This window comes from Mastigoproctus giganteus, chromosome 10 (assembly GCF_048544385.1).
Source record: "Mastigoproctus giganteus isolate SK-2022 chromosome 10, ASM4854438v1, whole genome shotgun sequence".
NCBI classification, from domain to species: Eukaryota; Metazoa; Arthropoda; class Arachnida; order Uropygi; family Thelyphonidae; genus Mastigoproctus; species Mastigoproctus giganteus.
The window spans coordinates 61,305,620-61,322,681 of NC_143584.1; the positions used below are offsets into that span (position 1 = coordinate 61,305,620).

The 17,062-nt window shown below is 37.8% G+C and overlaps 1 protein-coding gene across 4 annotated transcripts in view; it reads left to right on the plus strand.

Annotated features, from left to right (window-relative positions):
- Sac1 (phosphatidylinositol-3-phosphatase SAC1) overlaps positions 1 to 17,062 on the plus strand; it is a 677,000-nt gene that overhangs the window by 140,545 nt on the left and 519,393 nt on the right. For all 4 annotated transcript variants that reach the window (XR_016547569.1, XM_090383680.1, XM_090383679.1 and 1 more), the window contains exon 4: positions 2,692 to 2,819. Coding sequence is in view for 3 of the 4 variants with exons in the window: in XM_090383680.1 (XP_090239806.1) it covers positions 2,692 to 2,819 (128 nt within the window). In the remaining variant the exon portion in view is untranslated. The remainder of the gene's footprint in view (positions 1 to 2,691; positions 2,820 to 17,062) is intronic.

Below are 17,062 nucleotides of genomic sequence, written 5' to 3' on the forward strand. Positions count from 1 at the left end.
TAATATACTATACGTCACGTATAGCATATAGTAATGTTATCATGTTTATGAAGTCCATTCAATGTGAACTCAATGACACATCGTTTTTTGGTAATTCGTTCCAAGACCTTGGAAGTTGAAATTTTTTCTATATAACTTAGCTATTTATATAAAATAAAATAAATTTTCTGTTTATACTCAGGGATGACCAAACAGTCAGAGGAGTTCACAAGATAGACAGAATACAAGAAACAGCACCGTATTCAGCAGTCACGGGTTTGAACCCCCGGTCACTCAAGGCACGTGTACTTATGCACCCGCGTGCCTGACCACTAGGCTACGGCGGCCTTGATATTAGCGTTAGTAGAGGCATATGATGCAAGAAAGCAAGCTTATGCAGCATCAGCCAAAAAAAAAAAAACTTCCACTTCACCCCTCCGTTCGTTCGAAATACTTGTCCAGCTGAGCCTTAAATTTATTTAGTCTATCAACCTCCACAACAAGGGATGGAAGTCTGTTCCACCAACCAACTGCCCGCTGGCTAAAGGCAAATTTCCACACATCTATCCTACATCTGTCTTTCCTCAATTTGAATTTATGCTCTCAGGTGATTATTCTGAGCAAGAGGAAGAATCCCATCAGCATTGATCATGCTCAAATATCTCTAAAAGGTGATTTTTATAATGGCAGTTGTATACATATTGATTAAAAAAATTGATTGAAACAAATATATTGATTAAAGCACAACAAAAAAAATCACTTCAACAAAACACGTGGCCAACACATTTACATATAACTGAGAGGAAGGATCATGTGGTCCTGTTGGAGAAATCATAAGTCAAGCCACTCATAAAGTGAAATATTTAGGTGCCTCTTACATGATCATTGTTTAGTAGAATCAGCCGTTTTATAGAATCAAATTTCAGAAAATCAATTCAAATCAATAATATGCACTAAACCTTCATTGTTATCATATGTTTGGTTATAAGAATCAATTTTGAATCCTGTGGGTATTGACATTATTATGGTGAAATGTGTTTTCCCTTCCATGGAATCTTCAATCAAAAAAAAATAATAATAAATAAATTTTCAGAATATTCTCTTCATTCCTATTTTTTAATTTTCGTAAACTTGTTACTCCATATCTCACTTGCATGTATCATGTTAGTTGCAATTTTATGCTGTTTGTTTGTTATTTGGTTTTTAGGAGCATTAGCAACTAAGGCCATATTGCTCCAGGATATGCGGTGGTCATTCCCTGACCTTTCCGCATCCTCCATATTTGGTGGTGACGGGCTCGAACCCCGGACTAATCAAGAAGCATGTGCTATGCACTGCTGCTCCTTCCCACCTGGCTACAGAGGTGCCTACAATTTTATGCGTGCCATGTGCTAACTAATATCAGTTAGCATGTACATATTACAGTGGTAATTAAGCTATGTATGTAAGCGTAAATTTATTTTTATTTTGCTAACCTATGGAAAATATTCTTCTGATTTTCACATATCATTTAATTTTGTTAATTGGCAAGGTAATAAGTAACTATGTGCTTTATATCTTTACTTTTATAGCCTGTGGATAATATTCCTCCTATTTTCGCTTATCAGAATCACCATTTAATAGAATTAAAATTCAATTCGCAAACGGGATCACGATAACTGGCGCTTACTGCATATCATATAGCGAAAGGAGAGTCCATCGTAAAGTGATTTGATCGTAAAGTGAGCCAATCATAAAGCGTGGGTCCACTGTATTAATACCTAGAAACAATGGTATTAGTATACACCCTCTTAGTATACACCTGATACCTGTAATCAACTACAGTTTATGTTATTACGTTTTATGTACATACAGTGGAAGTGATTACATAACATCCCGATTTGTTCTGTAACTCTGACATGTTGCATGTCCAGTTATTGCTGTTGCTTTGTACAGTTTGTATGATTGTTAGTGTCATTACTCCATGAAAGAAAGTATATCTGTATTCCTGCTAATCTGACTGTTTTATGGTAGAGCAGTAACCCTTTTCTAATTTTTGATTTTAATATTTTCTTTATTTGTTTTTATGGTTTATATGGATTTCCAGAAACATTATGTTTCATTTATATTGAATGAAGAACTTTTCTCTTTCTGGTAGAAATAGAACGCTGTCAGTATTTTATTGCTTGATTTTCGTGTTTTCTTTTTGTCCACTTCCACCTTTTTATGAACACATTACCTCTCTGCATCAATAAACAGTGCGGAACAGCTGTATCCTTGTTCCATTGGTTATTGTTATCAGTTAAGCTGCGTCAGCTTTAAGCTGCATCCATTTTATTATCATTCTTGGCGTACTTTGCCAGTGTGTTTTTGACAGCAGATGGCATATTCCAGATCTTGAACATTTGCAGGGAGAGATGAAATGTGGTTTGACCTTTTCAAGTTATTTTTTCATAATCTTAAGGACTGTTTGTATAGTGCCACATTGTTTACACAGAAAAATGCATTTTGAAATAGGATTTAAATGTTATCCGAAGTTTTCTGTTTTTCTTGAAACAAAACTGGAATATTATTTCAACTTTTGCTTTCAAAACAAAGATGATTTTGTACGTATATTAAATCATAATAAATTATGCTTAATTTCATTTGTAATAATAATGTATTTTATTTAAAATACAGTAAATGTAATAAAATTTGTAATACTATTTCATATTTTATTTATTACTATCTTAGGGCCATATCTAATAGTAATAACAAAAAAACTGAAAGTTGGAGAAATTAATGGACAAGCAATATGGAGAATAGAAGATACTGATGTCCTGCCTTATACAAGAACTTTGTTACATCTGACGGAAGAACAGGTAAAAGCGTTAAACCAAATTTGTGACAGTTCTTTTGTGTTGAAATGAGACTAGAAGGAATTTTTGTCTGGGGAATTGATATATTAGTTTAATTTATGAAAGGGGTTTTATGACATTTTTATTTTTTCTAACACAAAAGTTTATTGAAAACTACAGTTGTTGTGAACAGAACTTGTGAGATAAAAATATACAAAAGGTGGACAATAAAATGCTAAAGTGTTAGTTACATTAAGGTTAGTTTCGAGAACCATGTGCACATGTCATTCCCTTTTGGTCTGTAACCTGGATTAGCAATAGAGCAAGCAGCATCAGCTGCTTATTGATCTGCATGGGGAGCATGTTGTTGGAATGCTGTTTGTACAGAAGTTGTGGCTAGTACAGAAGTTTGTACAGTAATGCTATCAGTGGCTGGGTTTTTTATTCTTGGGATAAAAAAAAGAGAGAGCAGCTTGAGGAATGGAAACGATTAGCTGTTGCTTTTCTGGTAATTCTGTGTTTTAAATTTGAGAATCTGATTGATTTTTTTTTTTTTTTTTTTAGACTTGATCTTCTGTAGATTGTAATTTTCAGGAAATATGTATGAAAGAAGATTTTCCCAGAAAACGCAAATTGAATGAATAAATAAGGAAGTACAAAAGTTGGCTCTGTGAGTTTGAAGTTGGGGAGTAAATTGATGTTGACTGGTTGTGGCATGTGGTCGGACTGCTTTGAAAGAGAGAGCAGGAATTGTAGAAGCGAATTCAGAAGAATGGTGCCCATGGAAGTATCTATGAAAAGGCATGCAACAGAAACAGAATGTCTATGACAGAGAGTGGGGAGACTCTCTTAGAGATGAGTCATTAATTAACATAATTGCCCTCTTTTGAATGGAATCTGGAAGCCTGAGAGAGGTTTTCGGGGCACCACCCCAGATGTGGGAACAATATTCCATGGTAGGGCAGATTTATGATTTGTACAGAGTGAACAGCTGTTTGGAAGAGAAGTAACACTGAGAGTGAAAGAGAAAACCCAGTTTTTTTAGATGCAGAAGAAGCAATATTTGTTATGTGCTTATGCCAAGAGAGAGAGATTGGAAGTCAAGGTAATCCCCAATAGAGATATATATGATCTTGTCTACAAATCGGAGTGTCGTTGAAGATACGCATAGGAGCAGAAGAATTCTTTTTGTGAGATAAAAGCCGGGAAAGAGTTTTAGAATGATTGAAATCAACTGAGTTATCTTTGCCCCACTGGAGAATTACCTGGAGATTAGTATTTAAGGAATTGGTAGTGAATATTTGAGAAGTTGAAGCTGTTTGAGCAGAGTAAGGTGTCTCAAATGGAATGTGGAATGCAATGTGCTATCATCAGCAAAACTATGGATAGGATTTCCAGTCAATGAAAGAAGGTCATTAATATATAAGAGGAAACGAGTGGGAGAAAGAACTGAACTTTGGGGAACACCAGCATTATTGGAGAAGTTAGAAGATAGAGAGCCATCTACCATCACCTTCAGTGAGTGGTCAGAGAGCAAACTGGATATCCCATTACAAAAAACGGTTGGCAAATCACAAGATGAAAGCTTATTCAAAAGCCTTTGAAAAATCAAGAGAAACTGCTTAAATTTCACCAAACTTTTCCATTGAATTTGTCCATAGATAGGTTCTACCATTACACTAGAAAGATATAAGTTAATTATAATACAGTGAAACTTCTCCTAACAGACACCTCTCTTTAACGACATCTCTCTACAACGGACATTTTCAAATTCCCCAACTCTCCCCTATTGGTTTTAACGTGTTTTCAGCGTCTGTCTAGCGGACATTCTCTGTAACGGACGCGGACAGGCAATCTGCACTGTTTCGTTTAGATTAGCACTTAATTTGATCTCCCAATAACGGACAGCGGGCGAGTTCACGGCCCTTTTTCTAGGAACATTTCTTCCACCTATTGCCTCAATTATTTTCTATTTCCGATTCTCTGAATTTTATCAAGGTTTACGTCGCGGTTCTAAACCCTTTTTAAGGCATGTGTAAACTTCTGATGAATTTGGTGTGTGCAGAGGGGATTTTGTCGGCCTTTCGCCTTTTGAGTTTCAATTTTCAGTTTTGTTCAGTGTCGTGTGAAGTGCACAATGTCTTCTCGTAAACATTTAACTTCAAAAGATAAAGTCGAACTCATTAATGCGTATGATCGGCAAAAAAATAGTGTTCGCAATCTCGCTGCAAAATTCAAAATCGGGAAGATGCAGGTAAGCGACATCCTAAAGAAAAAAAATGAACTGCTCAAACAATTTTGGCAACACGTAAATGATCAGGTTCAAAAATCATTCCCGAAAACTGTTGGACTTCAATTCAAAGTTCAAAGCTTCTGTGGGATGGCTAGACAAGTTCAAAACTCAGTATAAAATTTCTTGGAAAACCGTAAGTGGTGAAGGTGGATCTGTTGATACTGGGGTTGTAACAGAGTGGACCGTCAAATTGGAAGATTTATGTCGTGATTTTGAAGCTAAGGATATTTACAACTGTGACGAAACAGGGTTGTTTTTTGAAGCTCTTCCTGAAAAAAAATGAGTCTAAAAAACGAAAAGTGCCAGGGTGGAAAAATTTCTAAGGAATGCTTGACTGTACTATTGTGTACAAATATGCTGGGAGACTTTGAACAACCTCTTGTTTTAGGAAAACCACAAAATCCTCGTTATTTCAAGGGCATAAAGTTGAATCTTGAATGTTGATTGGAAGTCTAATAAAAAAGCGTGAATGACACGAGATATCATGAGCGAATTGATAAGTCACCCTAACCAAAATATGATTCATCAAAACAGAAAAATTATTCTTTTCATGGATAATGCTGCATCTCACCCGCACATTGAATTGTATCATTCAAATCGTTTTTCTGCCACCAAACACATCTGCAGAGTGTCAGCCCTTGGATCAAGGGATAATAAAAAATTTTAAACTTCACTACAGAAAACGTGTTTTAAGACATCTCATTGCAAACATGAACGATGTAACATGTGCGAGTGACCTTGCAAAGAAACTCAGCATCCTAGATGCGATTCAATGGATTTCCTCTTCAGTAAACGCAATTAAAAAACAAACTGTCGTGAACTGTTTTGTAAAGTCTGGCTTCTCAAACGCAAAAATTGAAGTTGTGAACAGCAATGTGGAGCACCAAGAAGAACAAGAACTTCAACATCTATTGATAATGTACGATACTTCTGCTACAAGTGACCCTGGCTACAAAGATATAGACTCGAACCTCACTACAGAAGATGGTGCTCTAGATATCAACGACATTATCATCGATATTTTTCAAGAAGTTCCCCATGAGGATGAAGAAATGGAAGGAGGTCATTCTGTCGAAGAACATATTAATGACGGACCACTGATGAAAATAGAAGAAGCACTCATACAAATAAATCGTTTAAAAATGTTTTTTGCTGAAGAAGATATTGAAGGACTTTCGATGGTTTCTTCACTCCAAACAAATGTTGAAAACAAAATTATCAGCCGGAAGAAGGTGCAGAAAAAAATAAGTGATTACTGTATGTATTTTTCTTAAGATAAAGTCATAATATGCATAGCACAATTGTATGTATATTATTTACAAAAATATTGTTTATATTGTTTATATTATTTACCTATCAACTTCCACAACGACAGATGGAAGTTTGTTCCAGCAATTAACCACTCGCTGACTAATGGCAAATTTCCGCACATCTATTCTACATCTGTCCTTTCTTAATTTGAATTTATGCCCCCTTAGGTTCGTAATCTGAACAAGTGGAAGGATCCCATCAGAATTCAGCATGCTCAACCCATTCAAGGCCTTATACATCTCAACCAGATTACCGCGCAGGTGCCTAGTCAAATGCCACTGCAATTTGCAGAACTTAAGCCTCTCTTGGTAAGAGAATCTCTTCATTCCCGTCACCAATCTTGTTGCCCTTCTCTGTACACGCTCAAGTAAATCTACATCCTTCCTAAAATGAGGCCTCCAGACCTGTACACAGTACCCAAGGCGTGGCCTGACCATTGCTTTATACAGAGGGACAATCACCTCCTCCTCCCTGCTAGCAAAATTCCTATATATCATTGACAAAACCCCATGACGTGCCCTGGCAGCCTGTTTGCATTGCTCAGAAAACTTCATATCTGACTGCCCAATTACTCACAGGTCTTTTTCATTTTCTACCACCTTAAGTGTAGTACCACACAGTTGGTATGTTTCTCTAGGGTTACTTCTACCCATATGCAGTACTTTGCATTTGTCAAGGTTAAACTTCAGTTGCCACTTCTTAGCCCATCTGCCCAAATTATCTAGATCCTGTTGCAGTAGCACACTGCCATTACTGTCATCTGTTTGCAGATGATACGTCCTTTGTATCATCTGCAAACTTCAACATTAAGCCTTATATACATTGATCAATATCATTGATAAATATACAAAACAACAGTGGACCCAACACCGAACCCTGTGAGACTCCACTAATAACATTAGTCCATGAAGAGCAGCACCCATTGATTACCACCCTCTGTCTTCTCCCACTTAACCATCCTTTTATCCATTGTAGCAACTTACCCTTAATACCTTTCTGCTCCAATTTGTACAATAGTCTTCCATGCGCAACAGTGTAAAAAGCTTTCCTGAAATCCAAATATATGATATCAAAATTATTTTTTTCATCCAGCTCCTTTGTAACCACATCATAATAACCATTATGATGGATGGGATCTATCTGGTTATATTAAAGGAGCCAGCAAAGGAAGTAAGTAAACCCTTAACCATAATTATGAGATCTTCTTTGGACTCAGGGGAGGTACCCATAGAATGGAGAAGTGCAAATGTGACCCCAATTCACAAAGGAGGAACAAAGGCTGAACAAGTAATTATAGACCTGTGAGTTTCACTTCTGTTCTAGGAAAATTAATGGAGGCTCTGGTTAAAGAAGCCCTGCTGGACCATGTAGTCAAGACTTCAGTTATAGCTCGGACACAGCATTGTTTTGTAAAGGGGAAAGTCTTGCCTGACCAATTTGATTGGATATTATGATGCAGTCACAAAAGAATTGGATGCAGGGAATAACTTTGATATTATATATTCGGATCTTAGATAGGCTTTTGATACTGTTGCACATGGAAGACTGCTACACAAATTGGAGCAGTGTGTCATTGGAGGCAAATTGCTGCTATGGATAAAGGGATGGTTGAGGGGGAGAAGACAGAGAGTGGTAATCAATGGACACTGCTCATCTTGGAGTAATGTTATTAGTTGAGTCCCTCAGGTTTCAGTGTTGGGTCTATTATTGTTTTTCTGTATTTATAAATGATATTGGTGATGGTTTATCAAGCATAATATCTAAGTTTGCAGACAATACAAAGGTTGGCAGGGTTGTTAAGGATACTACTGATGCTATGCTGCTGCAACAGGCTCTGGAAAGGTTGAGCAGATGGGCTGAGAGGTGGCAAATGAAGTTGAACATTGACAAATGTAAAGTACTACATATGGGAAACAGCAACTCTGTGGTACTACACTGACAGTGGTAGAGAATGAAAAGGACCTTTGGGTAATTGTGCAGGCAGATATGAAGTTCTCTGAGCAGTGCAGACGGGCTGGAAGAGCTCATGGTGTTTTGTCAATGATATACAGGAATTCTTCTAGCAGGGATAAGGAGGTAGTTATTCTCTTGTATAAGGCAATGGTCAGGCCCCACGTTGAGTACTGCCTACAGGTCTGGAGACCTCATTTCAAGAAGTATGTAGAGCTGCTGGAATGAGTACAGAGAAGGGCATCAAGATTAGTGAATGGAACAAAGGGTTGCTCTTATGAAGAAAGGCTTAAGTTTTCGAAATTACAGTGTCTGGAGACTAGGCACTGGCGCGGTGATCTGATAGAGGTGTATAAAGCCTTGAATGGTTTGAGCATGCTCAATGCCAATGAAACTTCTCCTTTTGCTCAGAATAATCACCTGAGGGGGCATAAATTCAGATTGAGGAAAGACAGATGTAGGATAAATCTGCGGAAATTTGCCTTTAGCCAGAGGGTAGTTGGTTGGTGGAAGAGACTTCCATCCCTCGTTGTGGAAGTTGATAGTCTAAATAAATTTAAGGCTCAGCTGGACAGGTATTTCAAATGAACGGAGGGGTAACACGGAAGTGGTTTTTTTTTTTTTTTTGGCTGATGTTGCATAAGCTGGCTGTCTTGCGTCATATGCCTCTACTAATGCTAATTCTAATTCTTTCCATTTCAGTGCTAATAGCTAGCCTAGCCCTAGTGGCTAGGCCAGCTATTAGCTTATAGTTAAACTTGCCAGTCCTAAGTTATGGCACACATCTGCTTGTCGTTGACTGGAATCGATCCGCTTCATAACATCTAATTTAATTTTCAAATTCAGCATTTTTCTTACATTTATAATCTTCGTACTGCATCCAGACATTGCTTTTTCATTCTTATCGGCCATTATTAACTCTTCGAAAATGTAACTGCGTTGGTTACATTAATTACGATACAATGTTCAAGTGAACTGCCCATTACAAACGATGTCTAATACTGTACTGAGTGATGACTAGACTTCGGATAAATGCCTATAACAGAAATATTACAAGCAATATACTTGATCATTTTTTTAAAATGTTAATCTCAGTATACGTAACAAGTCACTGTATTGCAGTTAAATTAGCACGAGAGAAAATTTCACTGAGCATGGGAAATGTTGTAATGCTGTTTTGCAATTCATTTTCAAGCTGTCAACTCCATCAAATGAAACGATTTCGTTAAATATGCCAAAAATGCAATCTGTAAAAGAGTGTTATAGTGATTTGTCACTGTCCACGATGTTCACTGGCTGTACTTGGATTTTGTGTGTTTTTTAACTAATAGCATAACCCTTCCTCCCTTCCTTTCCTGTCTATCCTTCCTGTACACATTGTACTCCCTGAATTCAGTTCTGCATTCGGGGAGTACAATGTGTACAATGTTGCAGTTAAATTAGCGCGAGAGAAAATTTAACTAATAATGGGAAATGTTGTAATGCTGTTTTGCTATTCATTTTCAAGCTGTCAACTCCATCAAATGAAACGATTTCGTTAAATATGCCAAAAATGCAATCTGTAAAAGAGTGTTATAGTGATTTGTGACTGTCCACGATGTTCACTGGCTGTACTTGGATTTTATATGTTTCTTAACTAATAGCATAACCCCTACTCCCTTCCTTTCCTGTCTATCCTTCCTGTACACATTGTACTCCCCGAATTCAGTTCTGCATTCCTTATATCTGTGTGACACCTCGTCTCTGATATTTCAACAATATCTGCCTTTGATGTTTTGAAGAACACCTCACATTCATCAAATTTATTTACCAAACTCCTAGCATTGGTGTACATGCAAGTATACATCCACCTGTTCTTTTTCTTTGCTACCCTAACTCAACCCATGCGTTTACTTGTACTGCAATGACTCCCAGCAGTCTCTGAAATCCCCTGCATCTTGTTTTCCAGGCTGCTGCTCATTCCAATAGAAGCAGTGCAAGAATCACTTTCACCTCTGTGAGTGGCTACTGTTAATCTATTAATCCGTGTATCCCTCCAATCTAGCAGTTTTCCGACCCACCTAACTCTGCCCCGATAGCATCAGCAAATATTCTTGCATTTCTATTTAAGTGTATCCCATCCCTGTAGAAGCAGTCTCTCCTATTAACAAGCACAGACCAGGCTGAGAAAAATTCTACCCCTCGAGCCTTGCACAATCTCTCCAGGGCCGAATTGATCGACAAGGCTGTAATCATATACTCCCTCCTATCGTGTCTGGGCTGAATTGCAGACAATACCTGTTAGTAATTCAGCCCAACATTGGTGTACGTTTTTATCGAGAAATGTTTCAATTTTATCAACAAAATTTGCTAAGCTTCTCCTCAGATAATAAGATTTAAAAGTCGAAACGATCCCTTGGTCCAGAGGCTGTAAAATTGATGTTGTGTTTGTAGGATGAAACACCAGTTTTACGTTTGGATTGCAATCGAGAAGTGACATGATGACTTGGAGCATTGCCTAAGATAAGGGGAGAACCTTGAATGATAAATGCTTATTTTTCAGGTATCTTTCAACTTCAGGTACGAAACAGTGAGCTAGTCTTCCATGCTTTTCTATTCGATTGCCAGTAAACAGACAGAGAGGATTTATTTTTGCCTTTCAAAGCCCCTGGGATTTCTGAACAATACACTAATAAAGGCTTGCATTCATAATTACCAGAAGTGTTAGTACAAAATAGGGGAGTAATTCTGTCCTTTGACACTTTAAATCCAAGTGCAACTTGTTATTCTTTGCAGAAATATGTCCTGTCAGGCATTTTTTTCTAATAGAGCCCAGTTTCATCACAGTTAAAAATCTGATCTGCCATTTATTCTCCCTCTTCTATTACATTTTTCAATTCCGGTAAAAAATTTTCCACCAGTTTTACATTTGGATTGCAATCGAGAAGTGACATGGTGACTTGGATCATTGTCTAAGATAAGGAGCACCCTGAATGATAAATGCTTGTTTTTCAGGTGTCCTTCAACTTCAGGTACGAAACAGTGTTCTAATCAGTTACTAAACAGTGAGCCAGTCTTCCATGATTTTCTATTCGATTGCCAGTAAACGGACAGAGAGGATTTATTTTTGCTTTTCAAAGCCCCTGGGATTTCTGAACAATACACTAATAAAGGCTTGCATTTATAATCACCAGAAGTGTTAGTACAAAATAGGGGAGTAATTCTGTCATTTGACACTTTGAATCCAAGTGCAACTTGTTATTCTTTGGAGAAATATGTCCTGTCAGGCATTTTTTTCCAATAGAGTCCAATTTCATCACAGTTAAAAAAAAATCTGATCTACCATTTATTCTCCCTCTTCTATTACATTTTTCAATTCCGGTAAAAAAATTTCCACTGCCTCCGCATATAAAGAAGCAATCTCACCAGAAACTTTAATATTGTGCAGATTTGCTCTTTTTTTTTAAATCTGTCGAATTCAGCCTAACATCATAAAATCAAGTTTCAGTGCAACCCTTGAATGCACTGAAACTTGATTCACCATTTGCACTAGCAGCATGAGACTTATGTGACGATAAATGCATTGGTCCTTCAGCCTGATCATATTAGAACTGAGAGGCACATTTCTATTCCTTTGGTAGAACTCTGTGATCACTTCCTGCTACTGGTTCCTGAACTGGCAGCCCTCATGTCATCTGGTTCATGGGTGATGATGAGGTATAGAGTATTCTTTTCCCTGCTACTTTCCTCGACATGTTGATACAAATAGCAATCGTCTAGTTGATTTAAAAATTTAGTCCCCCACTTAGAGTTTCTTTCCCATTTGCTTCAATCAATTAGAGGCAAATTAAAATCACAAATAATAAGACATTCACACTTACTTGCCCATTCCATTGGCATGGAGAGGCTCTCATCATAATCTTTACAATATCACCTGGCCTGTAGATTACTCCCATTCTCATTATACCTTTACTTCCAGCTATCTTACACCATACAGATTCTGTACTAGCATGCGAAATGTGTGAATCCAAGAAAGCTTTTATTATTATTATTATTAGCCATATTGTGCAAGGAAGCTTGAGGCTTTTGCTGCACCAGCCAAAAAAAAAAAAAAAAATTCTGAGTCACCCTGAGTGAGTGAGAGAGAACAGTCAAAAGTAGAAGGGAATCACCAAGGAAGAAAAGAATGATGATATCCAGCTCAGGACCTTGGGTATGCCAAGCCCATACCAGATGTGAGCCCATGACACAACTGCATCATGCCAGCAGTTCACAGCTAAACATTTGCATTGAAGAGTGAACAATTTCACAAAACCATTCTGTTTGTTTTGTGTTTCTTATCTTTGTTTCAAATAAAATCAGTCCACATTCATACCAGAAGTAGTGAGATGGCATTTTTTGACCATAACTGAACATGAGAAACAACTCCCCCATTGAGAAAAAGCACTTGATTAACAAAATCATAATTTAGAAACTGTAAAATCCAAATGGTCATTCTTAGCCTAATTTTAACATCGTATTCAAATATTTCAACCTAAATATGACAAAAAAAAAAGATAACAAATAGCCTAAAATGAAAAATTAGCAAGTCTAATTTTTCATTTAAATTTAATTCTGTATTTAATGTAGAGGGTGTTTCAATTAGAATGCACCACAGTGCGTTCTAATTGAAACACCCTCTACATTAAATACAGAATTAACAAATGTTAATTCCAAGGGAAAATGACGTTGTCGCTGGTTAAAGAGATAATGCAGGATAACCTTGACAGAAATCACAGAATAATTTGATAAGGGAAGATCTTGTCTGACCAATCTAATTAGCTAGTGTGACACATTAACAAAAGAAATGAATGCAAAAAACAATTGCCTTTGACTGCGCCACATGAAATACTGCCATACAATCTTCTTGGATTAATGTTAATGGAGTCTCTTAGGATTCAGTACTGGGCCACTCACTGTTTTCAATGCTGTTTTATTAATTAACAATAATGATGTAGGCATATCAAGCTTATCGTCTAAGTTTGCAGATGAGTGGGGTGATTAATGGCAGGAATCAATGTATGCCACTGGAACAAAATTAAGAAAAGTTAGGCATATGGGATGAGAAGTAGCAAATGAGGGTTCAACATTAAAAATTGCAAGCACTATATATCTAATGGCCATGAATGACCCTTTTGATATAAAATTTTCCATTTTAGATTTCGATTTTCCGTTAGGACACTGCCCACAATGCATACTATGGGTGGGAAAAAAATAAAACTATCCCATGTTCGCGGAACTCACAATTAAACAATCAAAACGGTTACAAGCAAAACACCAATTTTAATTGCGGCTGAGTAGCTTAAAACACTAGTCACGCTCTGGCTGCTTTTGATAAGAAGCATGATTCCACTACCTCTTCTATTTTCCCTGTCCTTCCTAAATACATTATACATACCATACTGAAAATCATCATTCCCTATCTCTGAGTGGCACCATGTTTCCATAAACCTTATTATGTCAGTGTTACTTGTCTTAACAAGCAGTTCGAATTCTCTCATTTTATTGACGACACTTCTGTCATTACTGTATAAACAATTAAGACAGTGTTCTCCTGTAGTTAACTACCCTGACACACCCCTTAAAGTTATTTGAGCTCACTTTGCTGGCATTAGCTGCCCGCTCATTTGAAAAGTTTCTGCCCTCAGAACATCTAATATGTTCTGTTGCGATAACAAACAAGAACTCTTGAGGTCAGTGCAAGCATTAATTTGACCAGTATTATCAGATAAACGCATATCTGTATAACCCTTGTCCCCCCAAAATAGCAGTTTCCCTGAACATTTCAGGTATCCTCAATAATACTGGCAAAAACTCTGCATCACCTTTGTTTAAATGTATCCCGTCTCTACAAAACAGATTCCTTCTATGTACAAGTATGGGCCAAGCTGATAGAAATTTCTCCCCAAAAGCCTTGCAGAGTCCTTCAAGTCTTGAGTTAATCCACAAGACTTTCAGCATATAATCCCTCCTATCGTGCCTGCGCAGAATTGCAGACAAACATTGTGAACTAACTCGCAGCATTTCTTCAGCATGGTCCTATGAAGTTTTTTAGATTCAGAGGAAGCAACATTCTTAATTTGCTTGTGCCAAGAGAGATTAGAAGTCAAGGTAATCCCCAAAAGAGATATATCATTTTGCTTAGAAATCGGAGTGTCACCAAAGATAAGCATAGGAACAGAAGAAGTCTTGATATAAGGCAAGACTGAATTTTAGAAGGATTGAAATCAACTAAGTTGTCTTTGCCCCATTTGAGAATTACCTGGAGATCGGCATTTAAGGAATTGGTAGCAGATATTTGAGAAGTTGAAGCTGATTGAGCAGGGCAAGGTTTCTCAAAATGGAAAGTGGAATGCAATGTACCATCATCGGCAAAACTATGGATAGGATTTCCAGTCAATGGAAGAAGGTCATTAATATACAAGAGAAAAAGAGTCTGGGATAGAACTGAACCTTGGGGGACACCAACATTAGTGGAGAAGTTAGAAGAAAGAGAGCCTTCTACGATCACCCTTAGTGAGCAATAAAAGAGAAAACTGGATAACCAATTACAAAAAACAGTTGGCAAACCATAAGATGGAAACTTGTTTAGAAGACCTTTAGGCCAAACACAATCGAAAGCCTTTGAGATGTCAAGAGCAACTGCTTGTGTTTCACCGAACATTTCCATTGAATTTATCCATAAATGGGTAATATAAGCCAGGATATCACCAGTGGATCGACACTGACGGAATCCATACTGGCCATCATTGATCAGATGGAAGGTTTCTAGTTGTTTAAGAGTTCGCTGTTAATCGATTTCTCCATTACTTTAGAAAGAGTAGAAGTAATTGTAATAGGATGATAATTGGTTGGGAGGGATTTGTCACCCGTTTTAGGAACTGGCTGGATATGAGCCAGTTCCAAGTTGTGATCTGAGGTGCCTAAAAGACCACTTTCTTCAACCGTGAACTTAGAAGGATTATTTGTGAAAAAAGTTCAATGTGTGTTGGCTGTATGGTTAGGATTGTCCGTTATTCTGGTAGGTAAATCAACAATCTGGGCAAGATCATTAGTAAATGCAAAAGCCTGAGCATCTCAACCAGCTGGGTCGGTGTGACTAGAAAACAGAAGCCAGCTGGAGTTGTGAACTTTATAATCAACAAGGAAACTTACCTCGCTAGGAAAGTTGGACTGGAGAAAGTCAAGTTGCAAAGAGAGGAAGTCAAAGAGCTCCATGTGATTAGTGGAGTTGGGAGAACAGTAGAGAGAACAGATGAATTTAATAGAATGAAGTAGAGAAATTTTAAGCCAGAGAAGATCAAAAAGAGGAGATTCCCAATTACCAAGTCTCTGACAGGGAATATCAGAACAGACGTATGCACAAGTACTACCTTTGAGGTGAAAGAAATCGTACAGCGAATAATTTGGGCAACTGAGATGAGCAGTGGTTGAATCAACCAATAACTGAGATTCTGTCAGAAAAAGTAAATGGGGTTTGGCAGACTGTAAGTGGAAATAGAATTGAGATTAGAACTGAGACCACTTATATTTGTGAAATGAACTAGGAAGTGTTTGGGACATTTAGATCTTTTCGCAGATAAGCTTGCTCTATTAGTTTGGCAATTCATGGTGTATTCATTAGTAAGAAAAGGTTGGGGGGAACATGCTGTATGATGTAATGAAATTTTTGGATGTGGCATACACATGGTAAGAATATTAGCATTAGCATTTTAGCCGAGTGGTCATGAGAGGGAGTGCAGTAGCCCACGCTCTTTGAGTAGACCGGGGTTCAAGCCCCTGACTGCTGAATACGGTCGATCTGCCAACCCGCACTGGACCAGCGTGGCAGATTATGGTCTACTTCCCTCAGCATGAATTGTTGAGGAGGCTTCCATCCTTCATTGGGTTGATAATGGCTGCACTTTACCTTTTTTTTTTTTACTTTTCTTGCATATGATGCAAGAAAGCAAGCTTATGCAGCATCAGCCAAAAAAGAGAGAGAGAGAAAAAAAAAATAACCACGTCCACTTCACCTCTCTGTTCGTTCGAAATACCTGTCCAGTTGAGCCTTAAACTTATTTAGGCTATCAACTTCCACGACAAGGGATAGAAGTCTGTTCCAACAACCAACCAATCACTGGCTAAAGGCAAATTTCCGCACGTCTATCCTACACCTGTCTTTCCTCAATTTTAATTTATGCAGTCTCAGGTGATTATTCTGAACAAGAGGGAGAATCCCATCAGCACTGAGCATGCTCAAACCATTCAAGACTTTACACACCTCTATCAGATCACCTCGCTGGTGCCTAGTCTCCAGACACTGTAATTTGCAAAACTTAAGCCTTTCTTCGTAAGAGCACCCCTTTGTTCCATTCACTACTCTTGTTGCCCTTCTCTGTACTCGTTCCAGCAGCGGTACATCCTTCTTGAAATGAGGCCTCCACGCCTGTATACAGTACTCTAGGTATGGTCTGACCGTTGACTTATACAAGGGAATAATCACCTCCTTATCCCTGTTAGAAAAATTCCTATATATCATTGACAATACACCATGAGCTACTCTTGCAGCTCGTCTGCACTGCTCAGAGAACTTCATATCTGCCTGCAGAATTACCCCCAGGTCCTTTTCATTCTCTACCACTGTCAGTGTAGTACCACAGAGTTGATATGTTACTCTGGGGTTGCTCTTTCCCATATGTAGTACTTTACATTT